This window comes from Cavia porcellus, unplaced genomic scaffold, assembly GCF_034190915.1.
Source record: "Cavia porcellus strain 051 isolate PalLab524CR breed Dunkin Hartley unplaced genomic scaffold, mCavPor4.1 scaffold_26, whole genome shotgun sequence".
Classification (NCBI taxonomy): Eukaryota; Metazoa; Chordata; class Mammalia; order Rodentia; family Caviidae; genus Cavia; species Cavia porcellus.
In genome coordinates this window covers 40,546,240-40,571,106 of record NW_026947509.1, presented here as the reverse complement: position 1 = coordinate 40,571,106, position 24,867 = coordinate 40,546,240, and the positions used below count along the sequence as shown (strand labels likewise).

At 39.1% G+C, this 24,867-nt stretch overlaps 2 protein-coding genes and 1 long non-coding RNA gene across 7 annotated transcripts in view; 1 reads left to right on the top strand and 2 right to left on the bottom strand.

Moving 5' to 3' along the window:
- Nucleotides 1-263: 263 nt before the first annotated feature.
- On the bottom strand, nt 264-6,591 carry Thap1 (THAP domain containing 1). Its single transcript, XM_003474626.5, has 3 exons — nt 6,408-6,591; nt 4,312-4,507; nt 264-3,639 (listed from the first exon to the last, which is right to left on the bottom strand). The coding sequence occupies exons 1-3, from the start codon at nt 6,476-6,478 to the stop codon at nt 3,265-3,267; spliced, it is 642 nt and encodes a 213-aa protein (XP_003474674.1). The 5' UTR covers nt 6,479-6,591; the 3' UTR covers nt 264-3,264.
- Nucleotides 6,340-11,110, top strand: LOC106028691 (uncharacterized). Its single transcript, XR_001202311.2, has 3 exons — nt 6,340-6,524; nt 6,656-6,767; nt 7,128-11,110. It is a non-coding gene; the product is annotated as an uncharacterized LOC106028691 (long non-coding RNA).
- Nucleotides 11,111-13,220: 2,110 nt separating this feature from the next.
- Nucleotides 13,221-24,867, bottom strand: part of Rnf170 (ring finger protein 170) — a 58,945-nt gene continuing 47,298 nt past the window's right edge. For all 5 annotated transcript variants that reach the window (XM_003474625.5, XM_013157502.3, XM_013157501.3 and 2 more), the window contains exons 5-7: nt 22,100-22,173; nt 18,613-18,723; nt 13,221-16,177 (exon numbers count right to left, since the gene is read on the bottom strand). In XM_003474625.5, coding sequence (XP_003474673.1) covers nt 15,908-16,177; nt 18,613-18,723; nt 22,100-22,173 — 455 coding nt within the window. In that variant the 3' untranslated portion in view covers nt 13,221-15,907. The remainder of the gene's footprint in view (nt 16,178-18,612; nt 18,724-22,099; nt 22,174-24,867) is intronic.

Below are 24,867 nucleotides of genomic sequence, written 5' to 3'. Positions count from 1 at the left end.
ACTTAGGGTCTTGCAGGTCCTTTTAGTACACTGTCCTGGCATAAACTGACAACTGACAGTATTCCATAGGTCCAGCCAGAGGGGCGAGGTCCTCTCAGCTGGCATCCAGGTTGTCCAGGTTCACTAGACCGTGAACAGACTGACCTCTTGCTGAGAAAGAGACTGTGCTCACCACTGAGAATTCCAGATGTAGGAGATGTGCCTAGAAGATGAACTGCTCAGTCCCCCACCCCCTGCCATTTTAAGTAGCGGACAAATGGATGTGCTTTGCAAAGATTTTTTTAATGTGTATGAACAGCAAATAAAGCAGCATTAGTTATGAATCACCCTGTCCAAGTCCTTAATGCTCAACACTTCTTCTCTTATTTAAACAGGTGACAACTGTCTTTTGAGCCTATGAAAAATTTTACATTATAACAATTATATGCCCTACCTGTTAAAAATTATTATTCTAGGACTTATGTGGTTTTAATCACATTCCTGCTTCTTAAAACAAACTGCAAGAGAGACAGCCAGCAGATGAACAGAAAAGACACAGAGTATTTATACAAAGTGGTACACTACTCTGCTGTAAAGGGTAAGCTTGAGGCATTTGTAGGCAAACAGATGCACCTTGAGATCATATTAAAGGAAATAAATCAGTTTAAATATCATGATTTCTCTTACTTGAGAAACCCAAAATATAAATAAAGAGCAAAATAAAGGATTGGTAATAGGAATTAGGGAGATCTTTTTCAAATGGGAAGGAGAACAAGAGATGGAGTGGGGGAGGGAAGAGAAACAGGATGTTTAAAAAAGAAAAAAACAAACAAATAGAGCTTTTTAAAATATGAAAGTGGTCAAGAGTTGGAACAGGGAAGGATGGGAAGGGAAAGGGACAAAAAGAATGAAGATGTTACATACACGTACAAATTCCCCATGATACGTGTAGCCGTTATGCACTGCAAACATGTTCTAATAAAAATACACTAAAAAGTGAGACACCTTAAAACTACCTTCCATGTTGGAAAAAGTCTAAAAAGATTTAAGAATCCAGGAATATTTAAAATACAGGGTATGTATAAGTCATTTAAAAGTTTTGATTTTAAGTTCTTAATTTGCTCTAAAATTTTTTAAAATTATTTTTTCCATAATTGTATGTTCAAGATTTTAACTTTCAGAATTTGAATATTTGGGATTGTGGCAATTTACATGTTCCTCAATTTTAGGAAAATTATGAATCGGCCAAATCTCTCTCCCTTTGAAGTTAAGCTATATAGAGTGAACTGCTTTTTTTTTTTTTTAAAGTTGTGGAACACAATGGAGTTTTATTTTTATACATCAAAAATCAACTTTTAAATCTATTGCTTACTGTGGACTTCATAAATACCACAGGTGTTGGATATATGTGATGTTTAATTTTTTCTAGGCAATGCTACCAACAATATATAAAATAAATTTCAAAACATCCACCCAATGTTACAACTCAAATTCAGAAATAAGCACTTGCACCTCAAATTCCTATTAATCTGTAGTAAACTTATTTAACTTAATTAAATGGAAGTGGTTGGTATACACACTGCTTGCTCAATTCTCTCCAAATGGGATTTATGTCTATCACGAAAATAAAGTAGCTTCAGGTTAAATAACAATGTTAAGATACTACGTAAGTATGATTGCATTTATAATTCAGCCTGGATTCTTGGTTCCAGACATACACAGACAGAGAGACTGTTTTATATAGAAGAAACTTAGGCTAAAGATACACACTTGCCAAAATATTTATCCACATATTTTCTGGGAATCGCTGGAGAGATAAAATATAGAAACAACTTTAACATTTTGAAGTTTCTAAAAACAGTTGAGTTTTAAGAATAACCTGTAAAAGTGCTTTCACTCATTAGTTTGTTCTAAACAATTTTATCAGACTATGTAAATAGTCTAGTCATTATTTTCCACTTTTGAGATACTGGTTCATAAAGCATTTAAATCTCTATGAATCAAAGCACCACCTACTGGCATCACGGCAGTGAACTGCAATAAAAGCGAGTCTACAAAAGATACTTGTGAATATCCTCGCTTTACATCTTTAATACTGTCTTACAAGGTCAGGCACTCTTCAACCAGCTCAGTGCAGTTTAAAACAAAATAATTATAGTTGGACCAGTGACTCTAAATCTAAACAGATAATTCCTATGCAGTATTTTACTAAGAACATATTTTCATGCCAAATACATGTAAAATTTCTCACAAAGTCAGATTGTTACACACATTCTGAATAGAAACTGCGGTGTTTAAGTCTCAACAGTCAATAAAATCAACACTACATATTAGGCTGCCTTTAAGTCATTTAAGTAAATGAGATATAATCTCCAACTTGTGTTAAAAGTCAAAAAATAACTTTTTTAATGTGAAGTTTTAACCATAATCAACCAGTCAAGTGCAAAATTACCATATTATGATGCAAAGCAAACTCCACTCACAGTACATTTATTAGAGATCTGAACGCAGATACAGCTATAATTGCAAAACTGAGGCTCCCTGAACAGGGGTAATGAGAAAGAAAATCGTGTCATGGATCAGGAACCAATTTTCACTTCAATGATGATTAACACTTGCTTTGTCTAGTGGAACATGTTTCTTTCACTGAGGATACATGTTTGATTTTTAATGCTGGGGAAAATGTAGAGGCTCATGTTTTAAAAATCCACTTTTATACAGTTATGTATTGATTAGATATGAAAGGAATGAGTTTCTTTTCTGAAGAAGGCCAATTATTTTAATCAAATACTGACTTATCAATTTATCCTTGACAAGTGATTCTCAGAATGATAAATGAACTAACTACAAATATTAATGTGTGTACATATACATATTGAGAGGTTATTCCTTTCAGATCCACACTTCTGATTTAAAATGTAACTAAGTTCTCTCAATAAAGAGCATTAATTTTATAACAAATTATCTTTTCTGCACTGTTCGCATTTTTTTATTTTTAATTATTTCTATAAATACTCAAAAAAAAAATCTCCAATCTTGAACCAACTTACATTGGCAGTCTGAGGCTTATTTCAACACCTTTTAAAATATTTTGTTAAAATGTAAAAACTCTGAAATTACAAACAAAAAAATTACAATTTTACAGTATATAGCTAGTTTATTTTTTTAAAAAAATATTCTGAGTTGTTTTTATGCAAGTAATCAAGTGTTATTTTTCAAATGAAAACTCCAGTATAGGCCAAAAGAGGATATGCGGTCTCGCCTGCTTTTACCCTTTTAACTTTTTTATGCTGGTACTTCAACAATTTCAAAGATGTCATTGGGTAGAATCACATAGCCTCTCTCTGACACGTCATCTTTCTCTTTCTGGAAGTGCACAACCTCTTTTAATTTTTCAAGCTGCCGCTCTTGTCTTCTGCATCGCTGCTGGGCAGTCTTAAGCTTCTTCCTGAGTTTTTCAACTTGCTGCTCCAGCTGATGAATCCTCTTCCTCTGGTGCATTGTATCCTCCACAGTGTAGTTGTGGTCACAGAAAACGGAGAGATTGTCAGGGGTCTGAAGAGGCGGCATTAGCAATCCAATGGCGGCATCCACCTGGGCAATGGGAGGTGTCAGGGGAGGCGGGGGAAGCTGTCCTAGTGGCTCCAGAGGCTCCTCTTTCTAGAACAGTGACACAGAACACATGTGAACTTGCTGTTAGCACAATGCTTGAAAGAATCCTGCAGAATATCACAAGCATTAGGAGTATTCCAAAATAAGCCAATAGCTTGTCTTTTCTACTTGAAGGGAGATGCAATCAGGAGATTAAGTCATTTCATTTAGTTAAATACTAAGCATTTAAAATGGAGGAGAAAAAGTTAGAAATTAAACTGTCAAAACTGACAAAAGAAAGAGTTGCTAATGTAAGTAGAAATACAGAGTGCTCTTTAAACAAAACACAAAAATAAATTGAGTTTCTTAGCGTGAGAATGTTTAATAAACTACACTTTGTGTTTTCAACACATGTATCGCTATGGCTAGGCAGCATGGCACATGGGTGCAATCCCAGCCACGCAGGCCACTGAAGCAGGAGGACTGTAATTGCGAGCCCAGTCTGGCAGCACAGCCAGACCCTGTCTACATAAACAACTAAATAAACAGGGTTGGGGTGTAGGTCAGTTCAATGCCCAGAACCAGAAAAAAACCCTCCCCAGGTGCTCTAGTTTTCTTACCCTTTTTGAGTTTTCCAAATTTTCTACAATGAACACATTAATTTTTCGAAACAAAAAACAACACTTAAAAACACATACTACCAAAAAACCCCACAAAAATCCAAACAAAACCATATATTACCTTGTCATGAGGCTCAGTACAAAGAAATATGGTGGGGACGGCGTTCTCCTTCAGTAACTTGTTGTTGCACTCCCTCTTAAAGCAGTCTGGAGTGAAGTGCTCCGAGCAAATGCTGCTGTACTTGGTGGGCTTGAAGTTTTTCCTTCTGACAGCTGCTTCCCATTGTTTACAAAGACTGGGTCGAGTAAGAGGAAATCTAAGAAACATAATACAGTTCTCTGTATTAAATAAAGGTACTCAGATTTTCAGTTCACTAACAAACTATAATAGATTGATGCTTGCAAGCTGTGGAGTACTCAAGACCAGGTCCAGGTATCTAAATGATTAATGTTTAACTTTTTATGTAGATGACACTAAAATGTTCAAATAAAATATATACTATAGGATTAAACTGTATTTATGCTACTGTGTGGTACTGACAAAAAAAGACCTTAAGATCAATGGAACAGATTAGAAGATGCAGAAACAACCACATACACACTAAGCCACCTTAACGGTGCCAAACTCATTCACTGGAAGAAAGACAGCCTCTTTAATAAATGGTGCTGGAAAAACTGGCTCTTCACATGCTGAAGATTAAAACTGGACCTGTATCTTTCACCATGCAGTAAACTAAAATCAGAATGAATCAAAGATTTTAATATCAGACAAACATTAAATCTTCTGGAAGATCAAGTAGGTAAACATCTTGAAGACACTGGTGCGGGTAAAGACCTTATGAACAAAACACAGACTGCACAGGAACTATCACAAAGACTCAACCCCGGGATCACCCTACTGAAAAGCTTTTGCATAGCAAGAGAAATCACCAACAAAGTGAAGAGACAACCCACAACATAGGAGAAAATGTTTGCCAGCTGTTTCTCAAAGGATTACTATTGAGAACATATAAAGAACTCAAATAATCAGTCCTCCCAGATTTAAAGACCCAATCCAAAAATGGGCATCTGAGATAAATACACACTTCTCAGATGAAGAAATACAAATAGCAAATAAATATGTGAAGGGGCTGGGGATTTAGCTCAGCCGCATAAGCACCTGCCTTGCAAGCAGGAGGTCATGAGTTCGATCCCCGGAACTCATGAAAAAGACAAATAAATAAATAAATAAATGTGAAAAAATGTTCAATATCACTGGTCATTCTAGAGTTGCAAATTAACACCCAGGTTCCATCTCACCCTGGAAAAAAAATGACTAGTAAAAAGGAATCAAGCAATAACAAATGCTGGAGGGACTGTGGGAAAAACGGAACCTTTCTCCATTGTTGGTGGTAGTGCAGACTGGTGCAACTATGGTGGAAAACACTACACCCAAAACACTTACGTTTTAAACTTTTCCTCCGTTAACTATTTCTCTATAATCTGTAAAACTTATTACTGGATTTGACTTATATAAATCACACATAGTCAAAGTCTTGCAAAGGAAACCTAATTAAACCCAGTAAAAATTGTAAAAACAGAATATGCCTTAATGGAAATGTCACATTTTGCAGACCATCCTTCATTAAGTAATTCGATTTGGAGTTTTCTTTTCCCATTTCAAGTCTTATTTCATTCTAGGATTCTAACCTGCAGTAACTATTGGATAAAAATAGGGACCAGTTCGTAATAGCTCACATCGACTCTTATAATTCCCGACTATGACTCCTGTTATCACCGTTCACATTATCAGTGCTGTGTGCAGGCACAGAGAGATTTATGTTAGCCATACCAGGAAAATTCCTTTAAAAACCTAAGGATTCTTAAAGATATGTTCCTAGAAAATGGGTCCAAACATCAATCTTTCTTATCATGCATCCTATTCACAGCAGCAACAAAAACAAGGTCTTCTTCCTGTTTATAGTCTTTGTTTCAATATCAAACAGACCCTCAAGCCACTACTAAGCCCAGAGCGCCTAGCGAGCCCCAAGCGCCTCAAAGCAGCAGAGGCTCCAGGGCGCCGGCGCAGAAGAAGCCGGACCGGGCGCGCGCAGCCCGAGGGCCCCGCCCCCCTGCGTCAGCGGTGGCGCGGGCACGCGCCTGGCTCCGCCCCACCCCGGCCGGCCGCGCGCCCTCAGCTTAGTGGAGGCCGCGCTGTTATCCTTTAGGTTTACTCACTTGTGGAACGAAACAGGTTTATCCTTATCATATCGGTTCTTGCAGCCGTAGGCAGAACAGGACTGCACCATCCTTGTGGGGTCTCAGTCACTTCGCTTCTGCCGCCCTAGAAGGCAGGTAAAGGGGCGTTCAGTGTCGCTGCGCTCGACCTTGAGACTCTTGTTTTTCTGTAGCTTTTCGTGAACTATTATATGGATGATAGTCACACTCGAGAGTGACTACTTTGCTCGTTTTGTTGTTTGCATTAGCGGAAGAACCACAGCCATCACCCGTCTCCCATCTCCAAGATGGCGGAGGCAGCTTCAACCTCACCTCTCGCGAGATGTTTTTCACCGTCTCTGATTAGCCCAGAGGTCAGAGGTAACGTTTCCTGTGAAACACCATTGGCTGAGGCGAGTCGGGCCTCAGCGTGCTTAGCGTCGCGGAAGTGGGCGGGGCTTCCGGGTTCTGGCCGCAAGAAAAGGTGTATTTGCGCGCGGAGGCGTGGCAAGGCGGAAATCGACCAGGGGTTGGGGGGCTCGTGGGCTGGGTTTGTCTGGAGTTTTCCTATTGGCGCGTGGTAAACAAACACGGACTGTTGGTCTAGTGACTTAAAGGAAACAGCTGAAGTTTTTGTACTCATTTCTTTAGAATGGCGGCCGCAGATAGTGCATGGTTTACAAAATCTTGTGGACCAGTTCTTCAAAACGCTAAACTTTATCTCATTATCTTTCTCTTCAGGGAGACCTTCGGGGCGAGTATTTCAGCACGGAAAGCAGATGGTCATGTGCTGCAAGGAGGCAGCACTCCGGAAGGTTCTTCATGGCCGTGAAATTGCTAGTGATTTTCTGTTCAGTGAAACCGCCCGTGTACAGTCTGCTTCGCTGCCTCTCGTGTAGATCCAGCCCTGAGAGTGGACTGGAATAATTACATGGTCCTTGTACTGCAGTTTCTGCCCCCTTAAATGTTGACGTTTCCCTCCAGGATTCTTTTGCCCTTCTGGAAGTACTTTGTCCCTTGAACTCAAGCAAGTGCTATGATTTAAGTGTTTTACTTCCCACCTAAGTATGTTCTTTTTTTCGCTTTGGTGGTTTTTTTGAGACATGGTCTAGATGTATAGTGAAGGCAGACCTTGAGCTCGTTTATGTAGCCCAGGCTGGCCTTGAACACAGGACGCTCCTCCCTCAGCTTCCTGAGGGCTGGGATTACAGGGCTATGCCACTGTGATAGGTCATAAGTATATTCTGACTTCTGATTTTTTCATCAACCGTCTAGACCGGAAGCCATGGAATCATCTAACATTTTTTTCTCACCCTTAAAACCCATTATGACTAGATTACTTTATAATTATAAATAACTCTATCCTTTTCATCAGTATTCTCACCAACCCTCACAGTTAGCTGGTAACAAATAGATGAGGTTAGAGAGGAACAAGGGGAGAGGAACATGCATGGCCTTATAGGGCTCTGAATTTACTTTTTGAGCTTTTCAAAATGATAATAGGGGCCAGGAATTTAGCTCAGTGGCTCAAGCAACTTGCCTGGTAAGTGCATCATCCTGAGTTCAATCTCCAGTACTGGGGGGGAAAAATGGAGAATAGGGTTTTTGTGTATATAGTGCTGGAGATCAAACCCAGGGTCTTAAGTGTGCTAAGCAGGCACTCTTAAAACTGGCTTTTGAGAGAAGTAGCATAAATTTTAAAATGATCATTCTCTGCAGGGTGTGGTTCTGTATACCTCTAATCCCAACATTCAGGAAGCTCAGACAGGATCAAGGCCGGTCTGGAATACATATTGACACCCTGTCTCAAAATACTGAAAAATTATCTGATACCTGTAAAATATACTGTTACACAGTTGGAGGGCTGGCCATCTGGTGTCTGTGGGAGTAACAATGAAAGAATCAGTGATCTTGCCTTGTCCTGGTTTTGCTTTTGTTTCTTAAGCCAGTACTGCAGTGGGTATTGTATCTGGGAGTACATTAGTGAAAGTTATTTTGTATAAACCTGAGTTCATTGCAACCCCCCCCATTGAATTATTTAGAGTATTTGTTAGAAATAAGAAGCTCTTGGATATCCACCAAGAGAGGAAGAAGTCCAACATGCTTTCTCTGTGGTGACCTAATATAGGTATGTGTGTGGGAGGTGGTGTTTCAAAAGTAGAGTTCAAAGAGTTCAAAAAGAGAAACTGGTTATCTCTTGCTGTCTGAAAGTGAGGGAGGAGCTGTCTCTTTCCTGGGAGGAAAGATCTGTTCTCTTATTTTTTAAAACTTATCCCTTTTTTGTGTTTTTTATGTTTCTAAGCTTTACTGCTTGATTAACCAGCTGCTTAAATCAGCTCTTTTGGTTGCTGGAATTAGCTCTGTTATCTTACCTATGATAAGGCTGCTGACTATGCATAATAACATTACTATATTAGTGAAACTAACAGTTTCCTTCATAGGGCTTATATTCTAGTGAGGGAAGGACGTAAAAAAAAAAGTACAATAAAATTGTGTTAAGGTGCCTGGATATATCAGAAATGCTGTCAGGGTGGACAGATGGGGAGAAGTATCACTATCTACTTTTAACTAGAGTAGTTTATGTGAGGAGTGAACTGAGGTAGAGGAGAAGAAATGAAGTGGAAAAAAGAAACAAGGTTTGGGTTAAATTCTTGCTCAGTTCTTTACATACACGTTAATCACTTATGGAGTATTTACAGCAGTAATTTGTTAACCCTAAATTTACTTAGCCTATTTCATTGCTTTACTAGATAGGATACCAAGATACAGAATACTGGAAGCAGTTTTCAGGATTTGTAAGGCACAGCTCCATAGCATCAATTCCAGACCTCCTGAAGCAAACAGTGTCTACAGGTCTCCAGCCATTGTTTTAAATCTGTAACCACTTTGGGTTTCAGGAAAAAGTGACTTGCAGATTACACATGATACCACCTCCCCCAGAGAGGGGCAGCTGCTCCTTACGGGAACCAGGGTGCACCCTTCCCAAGCCACAATCATCTCATGGGAACTAATGGTCCTCAGGACACATGGATCCCTCCAGAGCTACAAAGCCAGAACTGAGATGATGACTGGCTAGACCCTGACCCACCACAGCGAATTTATAACGGCTTGCCTCTGTCCTTTGTGAGGTACCAGTCTTTAACTTCATCAGTGAGCTCCTTCCAGTTGCTCAAGCTGGAGTTCTTTATTCACCTCTTACTAACACATCCTTAAATTTTTTTCTGTGACAACAGTTCACAAACCTACTCCATGGGGTGATGGAACCATTACCATAAGAACTTGGATGGAGTGAATGAGCCAATGAAGGTGAGGCCATTCCAGACCCAGGGAAATGTATGGTAAGGCCATGACTTGAGTCTGACAGTACCAGGTATCAAAAGTTCCGTTTTCCAGGAACTGAATATGGTGAAAGTCCTGCGAGCACTGGGGAGGAGAGGAAGTGAACATGTTATTGCTGAGTTATCAGGTGCAGCGATTAGTAATGAACCTTAGTCAGGGAGACCTGATCCTGTACTTTTAAAAAATTTTTTGTGGGCTTCATACTTGCTAGGCAACTGCTCTGCCACTGAACTACATCCCCAGCCCCTCTTATAAAACAGTTTTAGCTACAGAGATGATTTGAAGAGTAACAGAGTGCAGCTGGGTAGTTAAATTATGAGGCTGTTGCAAATAAGAGATGATAGCAGCTTGGACCCATGTGGGAGCAGAGGGAGTGGTGGGATTTCAGATACACTGCAGCCATAGAAATGCTCAGCAATGGTTATGTGAGTTAGGGGCATAGGAGTCTAGCTGTCAAGAGTGACTTGAGTTTGAACTTCCAGCTTCAATGTCTGGTTCGAGCATGTACATGGATGATGAGGTAAAGGCCATTACTGAGTTGCAAATGACCTAAAAGAGAAAAAGGCTACTTTCCCCCACAAAATAAAGCATTTGCAAGGGGAATAACGACGTAGGGAACTGGTAATTATGTAGTTGTAGGACTGCAGAAAGTCTGGTGAGAGTGTAAAGTAGGAAGAGGCTGAGAATACAAACTCCTGAAGCAGCAGCAGATCATCAACCAGTACGGAATGTGGATTTCTAAATCACTAACCTAAAGTGAAACCAGCCAATTCTGTTGTTCCATGGCTGGATTTCCCTCGGCCAAGTTCTTTGCTTCCTTCTCTTCTTTCCCATTCTCATTCCCTTTTTTGGGTTGGGTAGTGAACTTTTAACCCAGGACCTTTGCACCTACCACACCTACCTCTTTATTTTATATCCTGAATTTGCAAAACTTCTGGAATGTTGCCCAGGCTGGGTTCCAATGTGTGATCTGTTTGCGTCAGCCTCCCAGAGCGCTAGGATTACAGGCGTGCTCACCATGCCTGGCTTTGGTGTATTTTTGATACAGCATTCATGCTCCCTGGACCTTGTTCTGTACTGGCTGCTGCTGCCTGAACTGTTCCTTACCAACATTTGATACATTAATAGTTTTTTTCCTTTTTTTTTTGGACTGGGTTCAAACTCATGACCTTGTGCTTGCCAGGCAAGCACTTATGCCTCTGAGCTAAATTCCCGGCCCCCATTAACAGTTTTTGAGAAAGCTTAGATGCATTCCATTTGCTATGACCACCTTTGTGTAGCTTTAACAGAATCCTTTCCTCCTCCCTTGGAGTGTGGCAAGCCTGTCTTGGTGCTACTCAGGTTTTGCCTCTTCCCTTAGCCCCTAATAAACTGCACTTTGTGTAGTCCTGCCTCTATGTGCTGTTTCGATCTTTGGGCGTCTTCCATGTGGCATGCAGTTCTCAAACAGCAAGTTTCCTCCAAACATACACATACGTGTATACACACATTTGTTTTTGGTGAGCTATCACCTGATTTTCAAAATATCACAAAAATTAGTTTAAAGAATGTTATGTAACTCCAACATTCTAGGATTAGTGAGAGATTACAGTAACAGGTAGATATAAACTATCTTTTCTCTTAAGACCTATTAGAAGTCATTACATGTCATAGTGAAACTCACTACGGTATACAATTAGTATGTGCTAATACTTATTAAAGTCTGAAAAGATGTGTTACCATTTTGATCTGAAGACTATGTATTTTTAGTTTTGCTTTTAAAGCCAAATGTAGGCTGTTAGATATCATAACTCTTCCATCCCATAGTACATTCTCTCAAGAGGCCTAGTGTATGAGAGATCAAGCCTGCTCTGGAGACAGCCTTGTGAAAACATGCTGTTGCCTCTTGGGGCATTAACTCACGTGTGACCTAAGGACAAGTCAGATGTAGATGGATGAGAGGACACTGGCTCACAGTTAGTAGATTCCTCATCTTTTTTTTTTTTGGTACCAGGGATCGAACTCATGACTGTGCGCTTGCAAGGCAGGCGCCTATGCCGCTGAGCTAAATCCTCAGCCCAGTTAGTGGGTTCTTAAATGCCAATGCCATGAAGACTGTCTCGTTCTAACAACAAAAGCTCAAGAATGTCTACGTAGTAGTTTTGTCTCCTGTCGGGGCCAAAGTCTATTGACCTGTTCTTAGGAATCCTTAAGACTGAGGCCCCAAAAGCCTTGTGAAATCCCTTGCTTCTTCAAACCTGTTCCAGGTTTGTGGACTGCTGTTTACAGGGATGTCTATAGAGTACACTCAGGGTTTCATAGAGCTGGCTATGCGTGCTGGTACCCACTTACAATCTGGGCACTCTTGAGGCTCAGGACTGCAGCCTGGACAATTTAGTGGGACCTGGTCTGAAAAACAGAAAATTAAAAAAGTACTAGGGACTTAACTCAGCGCCAAAGGCCCTGGGTTCAGTCCCCAGTACTAAAGAAAACAAAATCAATGGCTGGGAAGATAGGCATGGGGGGCACTATAGGACACATGAAGGCAGACTCAAAGTCTTATTTATCAAAAATACCACAGAATGGAGGTAAAGAAATCTATAGAGAGATCTAGCAGAATCTAATTTAAACTCAATCTTTTTGTCCAGAATAGATTGCCCAGATTACATAATTTTCCTTAAGGGAAATTTAAAAACATCTAAAATTAATGTGAAATATCATAAGACACTGGATGTTTATAGTAAGTGGGTACTAGACAGTAGGGAGGAATGAGGATAGGGATTTTTCTCAACAAAACGATGGTGACAGTTAACTACTGTGTGACGTAGTTCAAAACAGCTAGACGATCTGAGTTCTTCTCATCACAAAGAAATGATTGTTTCAGATGGACAACCTAAACGCCCTGATTAATCAGTATGTAATTGGTAAGTGTGAAGCATCGCAGTGGCCCCACATACACTCACTACTGTCGGAAAAAACGTTAACTTTGTAAAGGTGAAAATATTTTTCCCTCTCTGCATTTCATTATAGAGCTGAATTACACTTAAAGCTGGAACTAAGTTATAAGGTCAGTGCTTTAAAAAATCAGAAAAATTCTAGATAAAATGATTGAATGAGTACTTCAGATCACCATCACAATAGTATACACATAATTTTGGATGTAAGCCCACAGAGGAATGTATACGTACAATAAAATGTCCATAGGAACAATGGGATATAATAAAAATGCATAGGTAAACAATTTTTAAAAATCCATTGCAGCTGAATTTTAGCATGATAGTAATGTACCTGTAAACTTAGCACTCTGGGAGGCTGAGGCAGGACAATCACAAATTTATGCCTAGCCTGGACAACGTACTTAGACTGTCTTTACCATAAAAAAGGGCTGGACATATAGCTCAGTGCAAAGGCTCTGGGTTCAAGCCTCAGTACGACCAAACCAAACCCAACCCAACACAATTACTGTAACTAATGTTCTCAACAGTTCAGAAATGGAGAAACTACACCTTTAAAAAATTTTTTAGATACACTGCTTTTATTCAAAATAATAAAATACTTGACAAACTTCACATCACAAAATTGAAACCAATCCATCCTCTATACCAATTCTGTGAGGTAGGTATCTGTGAAGCCACAGGGGTCACCTTCTGCCCTTTCTCCTCTCAAACATGGAGAAGTATGGGAGTGGAAACCACTGCTGAGTGGCTTGTAAGAACAACTGTTGCTCTGTCTTGTTCCCCCCAGAGCTGCCCAGGTTGTCATCTGAGCTGCTCCTGGGGTTGGACCATATGTTTTTGAGAGTTAAAATATACACATATATATGTATTTTTTCTTGTACCAGGAATTGAACTCATGACCTTGCACTTGCCAACCAGGCGCTATGCCATGAGTTTAAATTGAAATAGTTGCTTTGAATTATATGATGTAATTCAGAATCATACAAGTATCACTATGGTGGTTAAAACCCTGACTGTACTGTAATACTCTCAGATCTCTTCTGCATTCTTCAGCAGTGATCAGTGAGGATGACTTTATAATCAGTTCTAAAAGTTTTTTTTTTTTTTGGTAGTACCAGGGATTGAACTCGCCACCTCACATTTGCCAGGCTGGCACTTAAGCCACTTAGCTAAATCCCTGGCCCCAGTTCTAAAATTTTAAGATGTCAGAATGTTTACTTGTCAGTTTAATAAGATCTCATATCATACAGTGCTTTTGTATGTTACAAAATTTGGCACAATATATCTTTACCAAGAAAGCAGCAACAATTCCAGATATTACAAAATTATTGTAACCAGAAATCTGACACTAGGAGAATGCATACACAGAAAATAAAGTCCTTTAAAAAATGTTGCTGTGGTTCCACATCAAATTTATCATGAACAGGATATATATACATTTCCAGTTCCAACTGGTACCTGTGCTGAAATACCTTTGTCTAACATACACTACTCTCTTAAGAGGCTTGGTTTGGAAGGGTAGTCTCTTATGAGTCATCTTTCTAGACCTTTTTCCCTTAGGAGCACCTAAGTGTCCTATTCCAGTGAAGGAATAATACATTCTGAAAGACTTCCAAAGGACAGCGGTTTCTCTCTTGCTTCTACTTAACATCCGTTGTGTCTACCTAAACATCCACCAGTTCAATCGCTTATTTGTTGCATGACTTCAGCCAGCACTTTCATCAATAGCAGGGGGATTTCACCTATGGAAAGGAAGGTATATGCCATTTCTTCCTTACAAGATTTCCGTAAGGATAAGATGAAAAGTACGTGAGGAATTGCCGGAACTTCAATGTGCTATAGCTAAGCACTGTTGTTTCTACAACAAGCAACAGCTCTGTCCTAGGTCCAAATTAGGAAACAAATTGCTATTTCATTTGCAATCTCACTATAGCTGACAGCCAAATGGATTAACAGGAAAATGTGACAGGTTTTCTCTTTTTTTCTCCCTGTATACCCACAATGAGGCTCACTAAAAAACTGATGGATAATATTAGTATCAGTGACTGCAGATGATAAAGACCACACTGACTCCTGGGTATCAACGTATACCTGCTGTCTTCAGGCTGATAATGAGCAGTGCCAACCAAACGAGGAAGGATCTTGCAGTACTCATGGTATTGACTAATGTCAAACAGAAACTGCAAAGAGGGCATTAGATACTCATGACACAGTCATCAGAATACAAACACGAACAGAAGAGCTTACTTATGCAATCCAATATCTTAGACACATCTGCTCATTTTGCACAAGCCAGCAATCAGGGTTTTACCATGCTGCCATCTGGGAGACAGTATTACACAACTTTTCTGACAGCGGACAACCAAATTTTTCCATTCTGTTGCTAGAGCTCATCAGTAATTTAAATGTTCTCTTACCAAATTTAAATAGTGTTCTATTACCTTCCTACAGGGTTTGGTGCTAACAGGCCTAAAGATCCAGTTTCCTTAGAAATACAGTATCACCCAGGCTCCTAAAACAATGCTCCCTTTATGAGGATGTATTCCTTTCAAAGGATCGAACTTTTGTGCAAATGTCATAACTGTGAACATCAAGTATGCTTGACTGGAGATAATTTTTTCATCTTGTTAATTCTTTTGTTGATTAAAAAATGTTCCATAGACTAGAATACAAAGTTAAATTATAAAGTCCAAGTTTCTTCATTCAGTTTCAGGTATTAAGAAAGAAGTATGCCTGAATGGGAAAGCAGAACTGCTCCAAGTGCACAGAACTCAGTACTAAAAGAAACACTAACTTTTCTCCAATATAATACAATATTTTATTATAACAAAAATAGTTAGGTGAGTTTCATAGCTATATAGTACTGTATAGGTAGCCACTAAGGAGGACAAATTGGAGAAACTACATTTAACAGTACTGTATTATATATCCAATTAATCTAAGTAATTGTGGAAGATGTCAAAATATCTCTTTTTAGTAATTCCATATTTTTTCCAGAGACTTTATAGACAATACAGAATCAAGATACAACTGTAAGGTCATTGTAATTCTCATCTTAACATCAGGATCTGTGACATGTAAGAATTCCAGTTATATATTGAGGCATTTGTCAAATGATAATCTGATGTTTGTCTGTCATATAATGGCTTTAACCTTATACGATTATAGATGATTTACACTGACATGAGTCTTTCTGTTTGGTATTATGCCTTAGCTCAGATATTCTAGTTAAACTCATTTCTTTATTCATCTAGTTAGCCTTTGGGTTATCACTTCTCGATACATAATAGAGATATAGATAAGCAACAAAAAGATGACAAAGAAATCATCTAGAAAGCCTAAAATTCCAAATAAGGCTTCAGGTACAAAATCTAGAGGTGATATAAGATAGAAAAAAGCTCCCATTAAACAAAGTATTATCCTAATGCGAAACATCCAGAAAAGACCCCCAACTGAAAACATTTCCCTGAAAGCATGTCTCAGTAAAGTGGGTAGATCCATGATTCTTTCCATAATCTGGTAGGGGGAAAAACAAATATTATGATTTAGCATCTAATATGTCAGATTAAAAACAATTTTCTTATAATGTTTAAACTCAGTTAAAATGACTCAGAGTTTTATGTATTGATCAGATACCACATTTTCTCATTATGTATTTTACTTAAAAATAATTCTTTAATTACTGTGATCTTAACAAAATAGGTCTTATTGCAAGTAATTTGAAAAAAAAAAAAAGTAAGGGTCAACAAGTTTAAAATATGGGATATACAAATTAAGTATCCCTTTATCTAAAAACCCCAAATTGGAAATGCTGCAAAATCCAAGATGCTCTGAAATGTGAAATACTTCAAAATCTCTGAAAATTTTGAGCATAACTCAAAAGTTTTTGAGCATTTCAAACTTTGGATTTTCTGATTAGGGAATCTTCAACTGGTAAAGCATATGCAAATATTGCCAAATACAAAAAACTTTAAAATCTGAAAGTTCTGGTCCCATGTATTTGCTGTCATGTAAAATTCAAGTTATCTCTAATCTGAGTTAGTAAACCAAGAACTTGGTACACAGTTTGAATTCAGAGTCAATCCTTTTAGTAGGTGATCTTGGAGACAGCTATTTATCCTGTAAGAGATGGTTCACAACTAATTGAGTATTTAGTAGTTGTGCTTTGAGTAATCCGTAACAATTACTGGAAGAAAAAGAGATTATACATAGAAGAGCTTTGTAAACTACCAAACAACATGTACTGTATAATAAAGACACACACACTTGGAGAGGTATTTAAGAATCACAGTGAAGTGTTCCGCACAGTCAGTCACTTCTGATTATTCTTCTGCCAGAGTTCATATACATCTAACAATCTGTGTAGAATCCTAAGTCTGACTTTGGGTAGGCATTTTATTTATCAACTGCCACAATTGAACAAGTGAGGATAAAATACTTTTCAAAACTCCCCTAGATCAAATCTTGTACTAACTTTTAAAACAAAAACAGCTACACAGTTTTCACAAAGCCTATGGTAAACTATTTTAAATATCACAAAAATCTCATGTATCTTCTGAGTATCTGTCCTTTCTCAGAGCTATTTTATTCACTTCTAATGTGATATCATTTACTTCAACTGTGGAAGAGTGTCAAAGAGCTAAGTGCCTTTTACATCTATTTTATATTTCATCATATACCACAAAAATATTGTGGGACCAAAAATAGCAAAAGAGACTTCTAAACAATTATAGAGGATAATAATAATTGGATCTAGGCTTCCTTATTGCCTTAAACACCTAGAAAATGATACATGACATCATAAAGGATTAGGAAGCAGAAAAGCACACATTTATTTAATACTAAAGCATTTTAATATTTTTGGCTGGGAGCCATTCTGTTAATTCTCATCTTAAGTATAACTCATTAATTTATTCAACAATGAGGTCGATACCTCTGGCACTAAGAAAGGAACTGAGAATAAAGCAGTAAATAAATAACATGCAAAGTCCTGCCCTCATGACGTTTTCCACCTATTTACGGAGGAAAAGCATGCAATGAAGGAAACCTATGGGGGATGTTGGTCAGGAAAAGCTCCTCTGAGGACGGTCTGTTGAAGACAGGTCTCATCTAAGGGAGGAGAAGTAGGAAATGCACAGAGCAGGGAGACAAGCCAAGAAGATGTCTCGTGTGAAAAAAATTGGAATTTTAAAAACATGAGCGCATCATGATCTGAAAATACTACTTGGGTTACTAAGGAAAAAAAACAGTAGAAGTGTGTGCACGTGTGTGGTGGGGTGATGGTTACCCAGAGCAGGGGGTGATGGTGGCTCAGGCAAGCACAACGGCTTTGGTGACGAAGACACCTGAACTGTCAGGGTGTTCTTATCAAGCAAACAGGCACCCAAAAAGAGCAAGAAAAGGAATAACAGAACTTACGGAGCTCATGAGGAAACAAGGAGAAGAGGAAGTCAAGACAGAAAGAATGAATCAAGGGGTATCAGTCACGTTAGGTCTGGGGCGCCCGGCCATGCAGGAACGCCCACCTAGCGTCAGGCAGAGGCCCAGCGGTGGCTCAGCACCATGTTGGTTCTGGAAACGCATGTTCTGTCACAGTCACACAGCCAGAACTATTCGTTAAGAGTATGAGAAAACCAGAATGAGTCAGTCAAACAGGAAAGCAAGATGAGACAGAAAAAAAAATACCAGTTATAAAATCTTCTCCAGAAGTTTTCTCACAAGACAATGATTTTAGAATCATTAAAAGTCAATAATTTTCTATTTTCCTTCAAGGTTTGTTTTCTAGCTTCTCTTTCATAAAGACGTTTGTAATAAGGAAAGAAGGAAAACTGATACTGGCCCAACACACATAATGAGATTTTTCATAATCAAAGAATCCTAGTAAATCTCACTTTCCAAATAAAATGTAACAGCTCCCTCTTCTAACTTTGTACTGCTACAACAATACTCACAGATCTGGGCTGCCCTGAGAATCTTCGGTTATAATCATTAACGTCTTGATACAATCTCACAACATCCTGAGACTGATCAGTGTCACTAAATACGGTTAGGAGTAAAGTTACCTGTAATTACAAGAAAAAAGCAGTTAAACAGTCAAATCATCAATTTTTCAAGTTATAATAGAATGGGAAAAGCTTTTAAATTCATATTTTACTTGCTTTTTCTTAATAAAGGGAACATGTGAGGGAGCCAAGTTTCTGCCTTATGGTAAAATCTAACGTGACCGGGCGTGGTGGAGCATGTCTGTAATCCCAGCACTGAGGATTACCACAATTTAGAAACTAGCCTGGCTATACAGTGACTCAGGCCAGTCTGAACTACACAGCAAGGTGTGTCTCAAAACAACACAACTATTCAGTGTAAGGGGCGGGGACATAGCATGTAGTTCACTGGTAGAGCACTTGCCGAGCCCTGAGTTTGACCCCTAGCATCACACACATAAAAGGTAAAATATATTTGTAACCCTGTAAGATAAAATGGGCACCATATTCAACAGTAGTTCTAACAGTTTCCTTTCATACAGGGATAAATTCAATAGTTCTGTTTGGTCGAATTTATCTTTGAAGGTGTAAGAATGAATGAGAAACACTGAGATGCAAAGTGATATTAAAAACATATATAACACCTATCACTTTGAGGGGGTGGCACATGCCCGTAATCCCACTTCATGGGAGGCTAAGGCAGGAGGATCTCAAATTTGAGGCCAACTTGGGTAACTTAGTGAGACACTGTTCACCGAAATAAAAATAAAATGTGCCAGAGATGTAGCTTGGTACTCCCTGGGTTTAACCACCAGTATTAAAAAAAGAAAAATTCTTTATTCTCACTAGTATTTGACATATTTTTAATGCTACCATAATATGGCACTATATTAGTGCTACAAATACAAAGACTGGCCTGCTCGAGTAACCTCAATACTCAAACTAGAAGCGGAGGCAGACCTGTTCCCCAGTGGGCTACAGGGAACTTAGGGGTTCTATTATAGCAACGCTGCAGAAGAAGGATTTCTGCTGGGAAGTCAGAAACCTTAAAACTTAAACCTAAGCCTGGACGTAGGTGGGTGTTATAGTACAGGGAACAGTGACAAGTGTGCTCCAGCCAGAGGAAGCAGCCTGCACATTATTGGTTCTGTGACCATTTACTAAAGGAGCGCAGTGAAACTGGAGGCAGAGAAGCACCTGCCATCTGTCTAGCTTTGAGCACTCTACCATTAGGGAGTTGACAGCTATTACAGTAGGATAACTCCATCAGTACTTTGTTAGCCTCTAGTCAGCATGGGGGTGGGACGGAGGAAACTGCCTGCTGACAATACAAATGCCCTGTGAATACTCATGGATAAAGGAGACAGGTTGGGGGTGCAAGACCTAGAACCTGGTCCTGGTCTCTATGTCACTGGCAGATGGCCAGTGGTACTAGTGAAAATTAGCTTCAGTGTTCAGTATTGATTACTTTGTGTCAAAGATCAAATCAACTGAAGAGGCAATTAAAAAAAAATCTATTCTCTCCCTGACATCCTGAGAAAAAGTGAAATATGGATGAGGCAGAATTTAGGATTAAAGAAGAAAGGAGAAAATAAAGGTGTGTCTACACCTCCCCCACAAAAAAAAAAAACAATGATAGTAGTAAGAGTAAGGGCTGGAGGACACACACAGAGTCCACCAAATATGCACACACACCTCGGCAGTTCACCACTCTAATTTATGTCTGAAGCTTTAGGCACCTCTTGGCCTGTGGAGGCCAAAGGCAGTGTATTAATTTTATGAAGTCTCAATAAATTTGATTTTAAAATATTTTTACAAGTCTTTATTTTCCTGATGTATACATTTTTGGTGGACTCGATATATGTGTACATATGTACAAGTGTAAGTCAATACATATAATATGGTTTTATGCAAAGGTCAGAAATCAGATCCCCCTTCCCTCCCAAAATGCATGCTGAAGCGACATAACAATTTTCAAAACCAAGAAAACGCCTACCTCGAAAGTCAGGCAAGCACTAGCTGTAGGTGAAGAAGGGGAGGTGGGGATTTGGAGGGAGCCTGCGGGGTGGCTTTTGGGCAGGTGGCAGCTTGTATCCTACACCTGGCGGTGATCACCCCCGTTTCTCAGTAACTCAGTGAGCTATGCTTTGTGGACTTCCACCGTACATATAGCAAACCACACACAAAAAGACTTTTTAAAAAGCTATTTTCTTTTATCATTGTATTTTTTTTTTCTCTACAGGTTTAGACCTTCACAAAAATTCTCTGTTGTTCTAATAGTTTTTGGAGGGAACAAAAATCAGTGTATGCTGTTAACCAGACATTTTATCCTTCATTTTGTATGCTGCAAGACTTCCCATGATAATGCTATCACACATGAGCATAAATTGTTATCAGAGAGGTATGTATTTTTGTTTAAATGAAACTATTAAAAAACACATATATAAATGATAGAATGAACCATTCTGCTATATTTAAAAAAAATAAGAGCTTCACCTTTTTTTCAGAATTATTCACTTCAGTGTTTTGTTTCTCCAATTTGTCAGAGAAATGGACAAAAATTATCAATTCTCATCTCTGCTAATATTTGTCTTTACACTTATAAAAATTTAGGTCTTATTTATGTCTGATGTGTTCAAGATAATTCAGTGTGGCTATGTCATTAAAAAATGAAATATTAATAAAATTATTCTATTTCATTGAAGATATCTGGACCTTTCCTAAGAAAAGGCCGGGGATGGGGATGTAGCTCAGCGGTGTCTGAAGCCCAGGGTTCAACCCCCAGCACCCTCCCCCAAAAAGCAAACAAAGCAGATTAAATATAATTAAGAAAGGGAAAGCAACCCCCGCCCCACCCCACAAGTCCAAGTTATATAACTCAGTGTGGTTAGTTAGTTCAGTTATTCCTTTGCTGGCTTCGCAGCAAAGACAATGAAATCACTGTCTTTGAAATCACTGGGCAGCACTCATTTATCTTTTTTTTAGTACAAATGTAGGACTTCAAATAGAATGTCTTTTTTTCTGTGGCATGTTAAAGATGTTTTCGTTTTTTTTAAAAATAACTGAGTAAAATCATAGAAGCTTTAGATCAATAAGCTTCTGCTAAAAAACTTAAAATATCTGAAATTTAAATTCAAAACCTAGAATCTATAAATGATGGGCAGAAGGTGTTGCTCAGGAATAAAGGCTGTGGTACTTGAAGGTCATATGAACTCAAAACCTTCAGAAAAGCTGGGTGTGGTGGTGCATGCCTGCAATCCTGGCTTTGTAGGCTGAGGCATGTAGACTGCTGAGTTCAAGGCCAGCCTGGCTAAAAAGTGAATTCAAGGTAGCCTGTGAAACCCTGTCTCAAAAAGACCAAAACCAAAACAAAACAAAAACCTCAGAAAGCCCCAGTCAACCAAATAAACAAAATAAAGTAACATAAATGATACTTTCTGGATCGAAAAACAGTTACCGTTTGTCTACATATTGGACAACTGATGGCACCAAGCCAAGTACCATATCGCCAGTATGCAATAATGCAGGCACCTAGTGGAAAAAAGAAAGCATTAATACTTGAAATGTTTTAAGTCCATAATATCTTAAGAAAGTTTCAAATATTTAACATTATTTCAACATAGTTTTCGCTAGCTGAGAATGGTGGCACGTGCTTGTAATCCCGGCACTCTGCTGGCTGAGACAGGAGGGTCACTGTGTGCTTGAGGCCAGCTTGAGCTACATGGCAAGACCCTGTCTCCAAAAAAAAAAGTTTGCTTCATCCAGCCAACCAACTCTTCATGTAAATTCAAATCTAGTAACAATTTTCAGCCATTAACAATGTTTTTATTTAAATTACTAAATTATGTTTTTATGCAGTCAAAAGCAACTACCTCAATGCAATGAAAATACATTTCCTGTGTAAATTAAATGAAATAATAAATATCATTGTAGGTATGACATCCAACAAATCGTATCATAAATTTTATGTTCCAAATTTGATATGCATGGTGTAAAAATAAAATGTCTTTCTTTTTTTTTGGTACCGGGATCCAACTCACAATGTTGCACAGGCCATGCAGGCACTTGTGTTACTGAGCCAAATCCCCAGCCCCTAAAGACCTTAGAAATCCAAGTTATATTTACTGACGTGTTAGCTAACTGTAGGTAGAAAAAGCAAGGAACCAACACATTCACGGATTCCGTTACCTGTCCTAATAAAGTTTATGGTCCAGTTCAATAACTGAATCAACTCTTGTAATGTGGAAATGTAATTTTTCTGTGCAAAGGGTATTCACGAGTGGCAAAACAGCTGAAGACATCTAGATAAAAAGAGTTTAGATGCCTTCCAAGAGTGTGAGGAACTAAGTGGGCAGACAAATGTCTTCCGAGAATGTGGGGAACTAAGTGGGCAGACAATAAACTACAAGGACCTGGGTGAGGTGGTGCACACTTGTATCCAGCACTTGGGAGGCAGAAGCAAGAGGACAGTCACAAGTTCGAGGGCAGCGTGAGTTACACAGTGAGCTCAAGGCCAGCCTGAACTGCATAGCGAGACCTAACCTCAAAAAACCAAAAAAAAGCCCACCAAACTCTAAACCCTCAGAGTACTGCTAAGAATATGTATCCGTGACAATGTCCGCTGCTCAAGGGGCCACCTCACTGTTTTCTCTGCAGGATATCTGGGTCTTTAACTGTCCAGGCTCCAAAGGCAAATCTGGGCAAAGTGCTAAGTACTGAACCAAGTCACCCCTCCACTCCTATATTCTCACTCTTACCTTAGAGACTAACTTTGCCTTACTGTGTCCCTTATTCTTTTTTTCCCTAAATCAGAATTCAGAACAAGCACAAGCATGGCAACACCACTGAGGAGGCTAAGGTGCCTCCTTAAATTAGCTAGCAGGTACCTAGATCGGAACTATGGAATATTAAGTCAAAAGAAGTATATAGGCACAGGGGCATACTTGTAAGCTCAGCACTCTGGGAAGCTGAAGCATGAGGCCAATGAATTCATCAATTTAAAGATGAATTTAAAAACCAAACATCTTGGTATATGTCGTGGTATATGGTGTCTTCACTGTCAAAGAGTACTATGTTAATTAATATTTATTTATTTGCTTATTTATAGATGGGGTCTTCCTGTGTAATCCAGGCTGGCCTCAGACTTCTAATCACCTGCTCCAGTCTCCCAAGTGTTGGGATTACACATAGGTCATATTTATTAAGTGTTGTGAGAAATCTAATTTGAAATAGGAACTATACGAAAGCAAAACTTTGTTAGCTTCATTACTATTTATGATGATGTTAATTTACTATCTTTTCACTCGGAACTTGAAAGACTTTTGACATATACTGAACTCCCTTAATTTTTCCACAAGTCGGGGTATAAGGGTTCTTGCTTTGCAAATTATGGAACAGCTACTTGCCTGCCCTGACAAACTATGCCCCAGCCAATCACTCAGTTCATTCAAATCTGCTATTAAGTTCTTGGTTTCTTCCTCAACTTTCTCGCTCTGAAAAAGATAGTCAAGGTGGATATGGTGATGCACGTCTGTAATCACAGCACTCTAGGAGGCTGAGATGAGCCCTGCCTGGGCAATTTAGTGATTTTCTGAGACACTCCCACTCCCAAACCTCCCCCACTGCACATTCCTACCCCACCCCCATCTCTAAAAACAAACAAACAAACAAACAAACAACCATCAAGCAAACAGTAAATCTCTGACCAGACCTGACTCTCCCAGCCCCAGCCTACTTCCAGCAGAAGCACTACTGTCTGCAGGGGACTCAGCTCAGCACCTCAGGCTGTCATCCACAAGCACAGGAAAGGAGAAAAGATAGAATGAGGAAGTCTGTAGATCCTGGGGACATCTGGAGACACCCAAAAATCTACATAGATACTTCAAAAGTCTCTGCCCAGTGAGATGCACAATTGCCAGAAAATTTTAATCACAGATTTCATTGGGATTTTCCCACCTAATGTCTCCTGCCTTCTCTTCATCTCTATAAAGGAGACATACTGTTCTCTGCCTGTATCCAGGCACAGTAAATTCCATGCCACATTGCCTTTACACAAGCCTGGTGGTCTCGGCTGGTTACATGTTATACAAACCAACCAACCAGCAAAGGATGTGGGTGATATGGCTTCTGTCTGCATGTCTCCCCAAAACTTCATGCAGTCCTGGGGTGTGGGCTCTTCAGAGGTGGCTGAATCTCGAGTTTGCGATTGATTGCTGGTCCAATGCT

Excerpts from the sequence above, each read along its gene's own strand:
- Thap1 (XM_003474626.5), bottom strand. The coding sequence starts at position 6,478 with ATGGTGCAGTCCTGTTCTGCCTACGGCTGCAAGAACCGATATGATAAG. Across the intron at positions 4,508-6,407 it reads AAACCTGTTTCGTTCCACAA|ATTTCCTCTTACTCGACCCA; the intron begins GTGAGTAAACCT and ends TATGTTTCTTAG. Across the intron at positions 3,640-4,311 it reads GTACTGAGCCTCATGACAAG|AAAGAGGAGCCTCTGGAGCC; the intron begins GTAATATATGGT and ends TCACTGTTCTAG.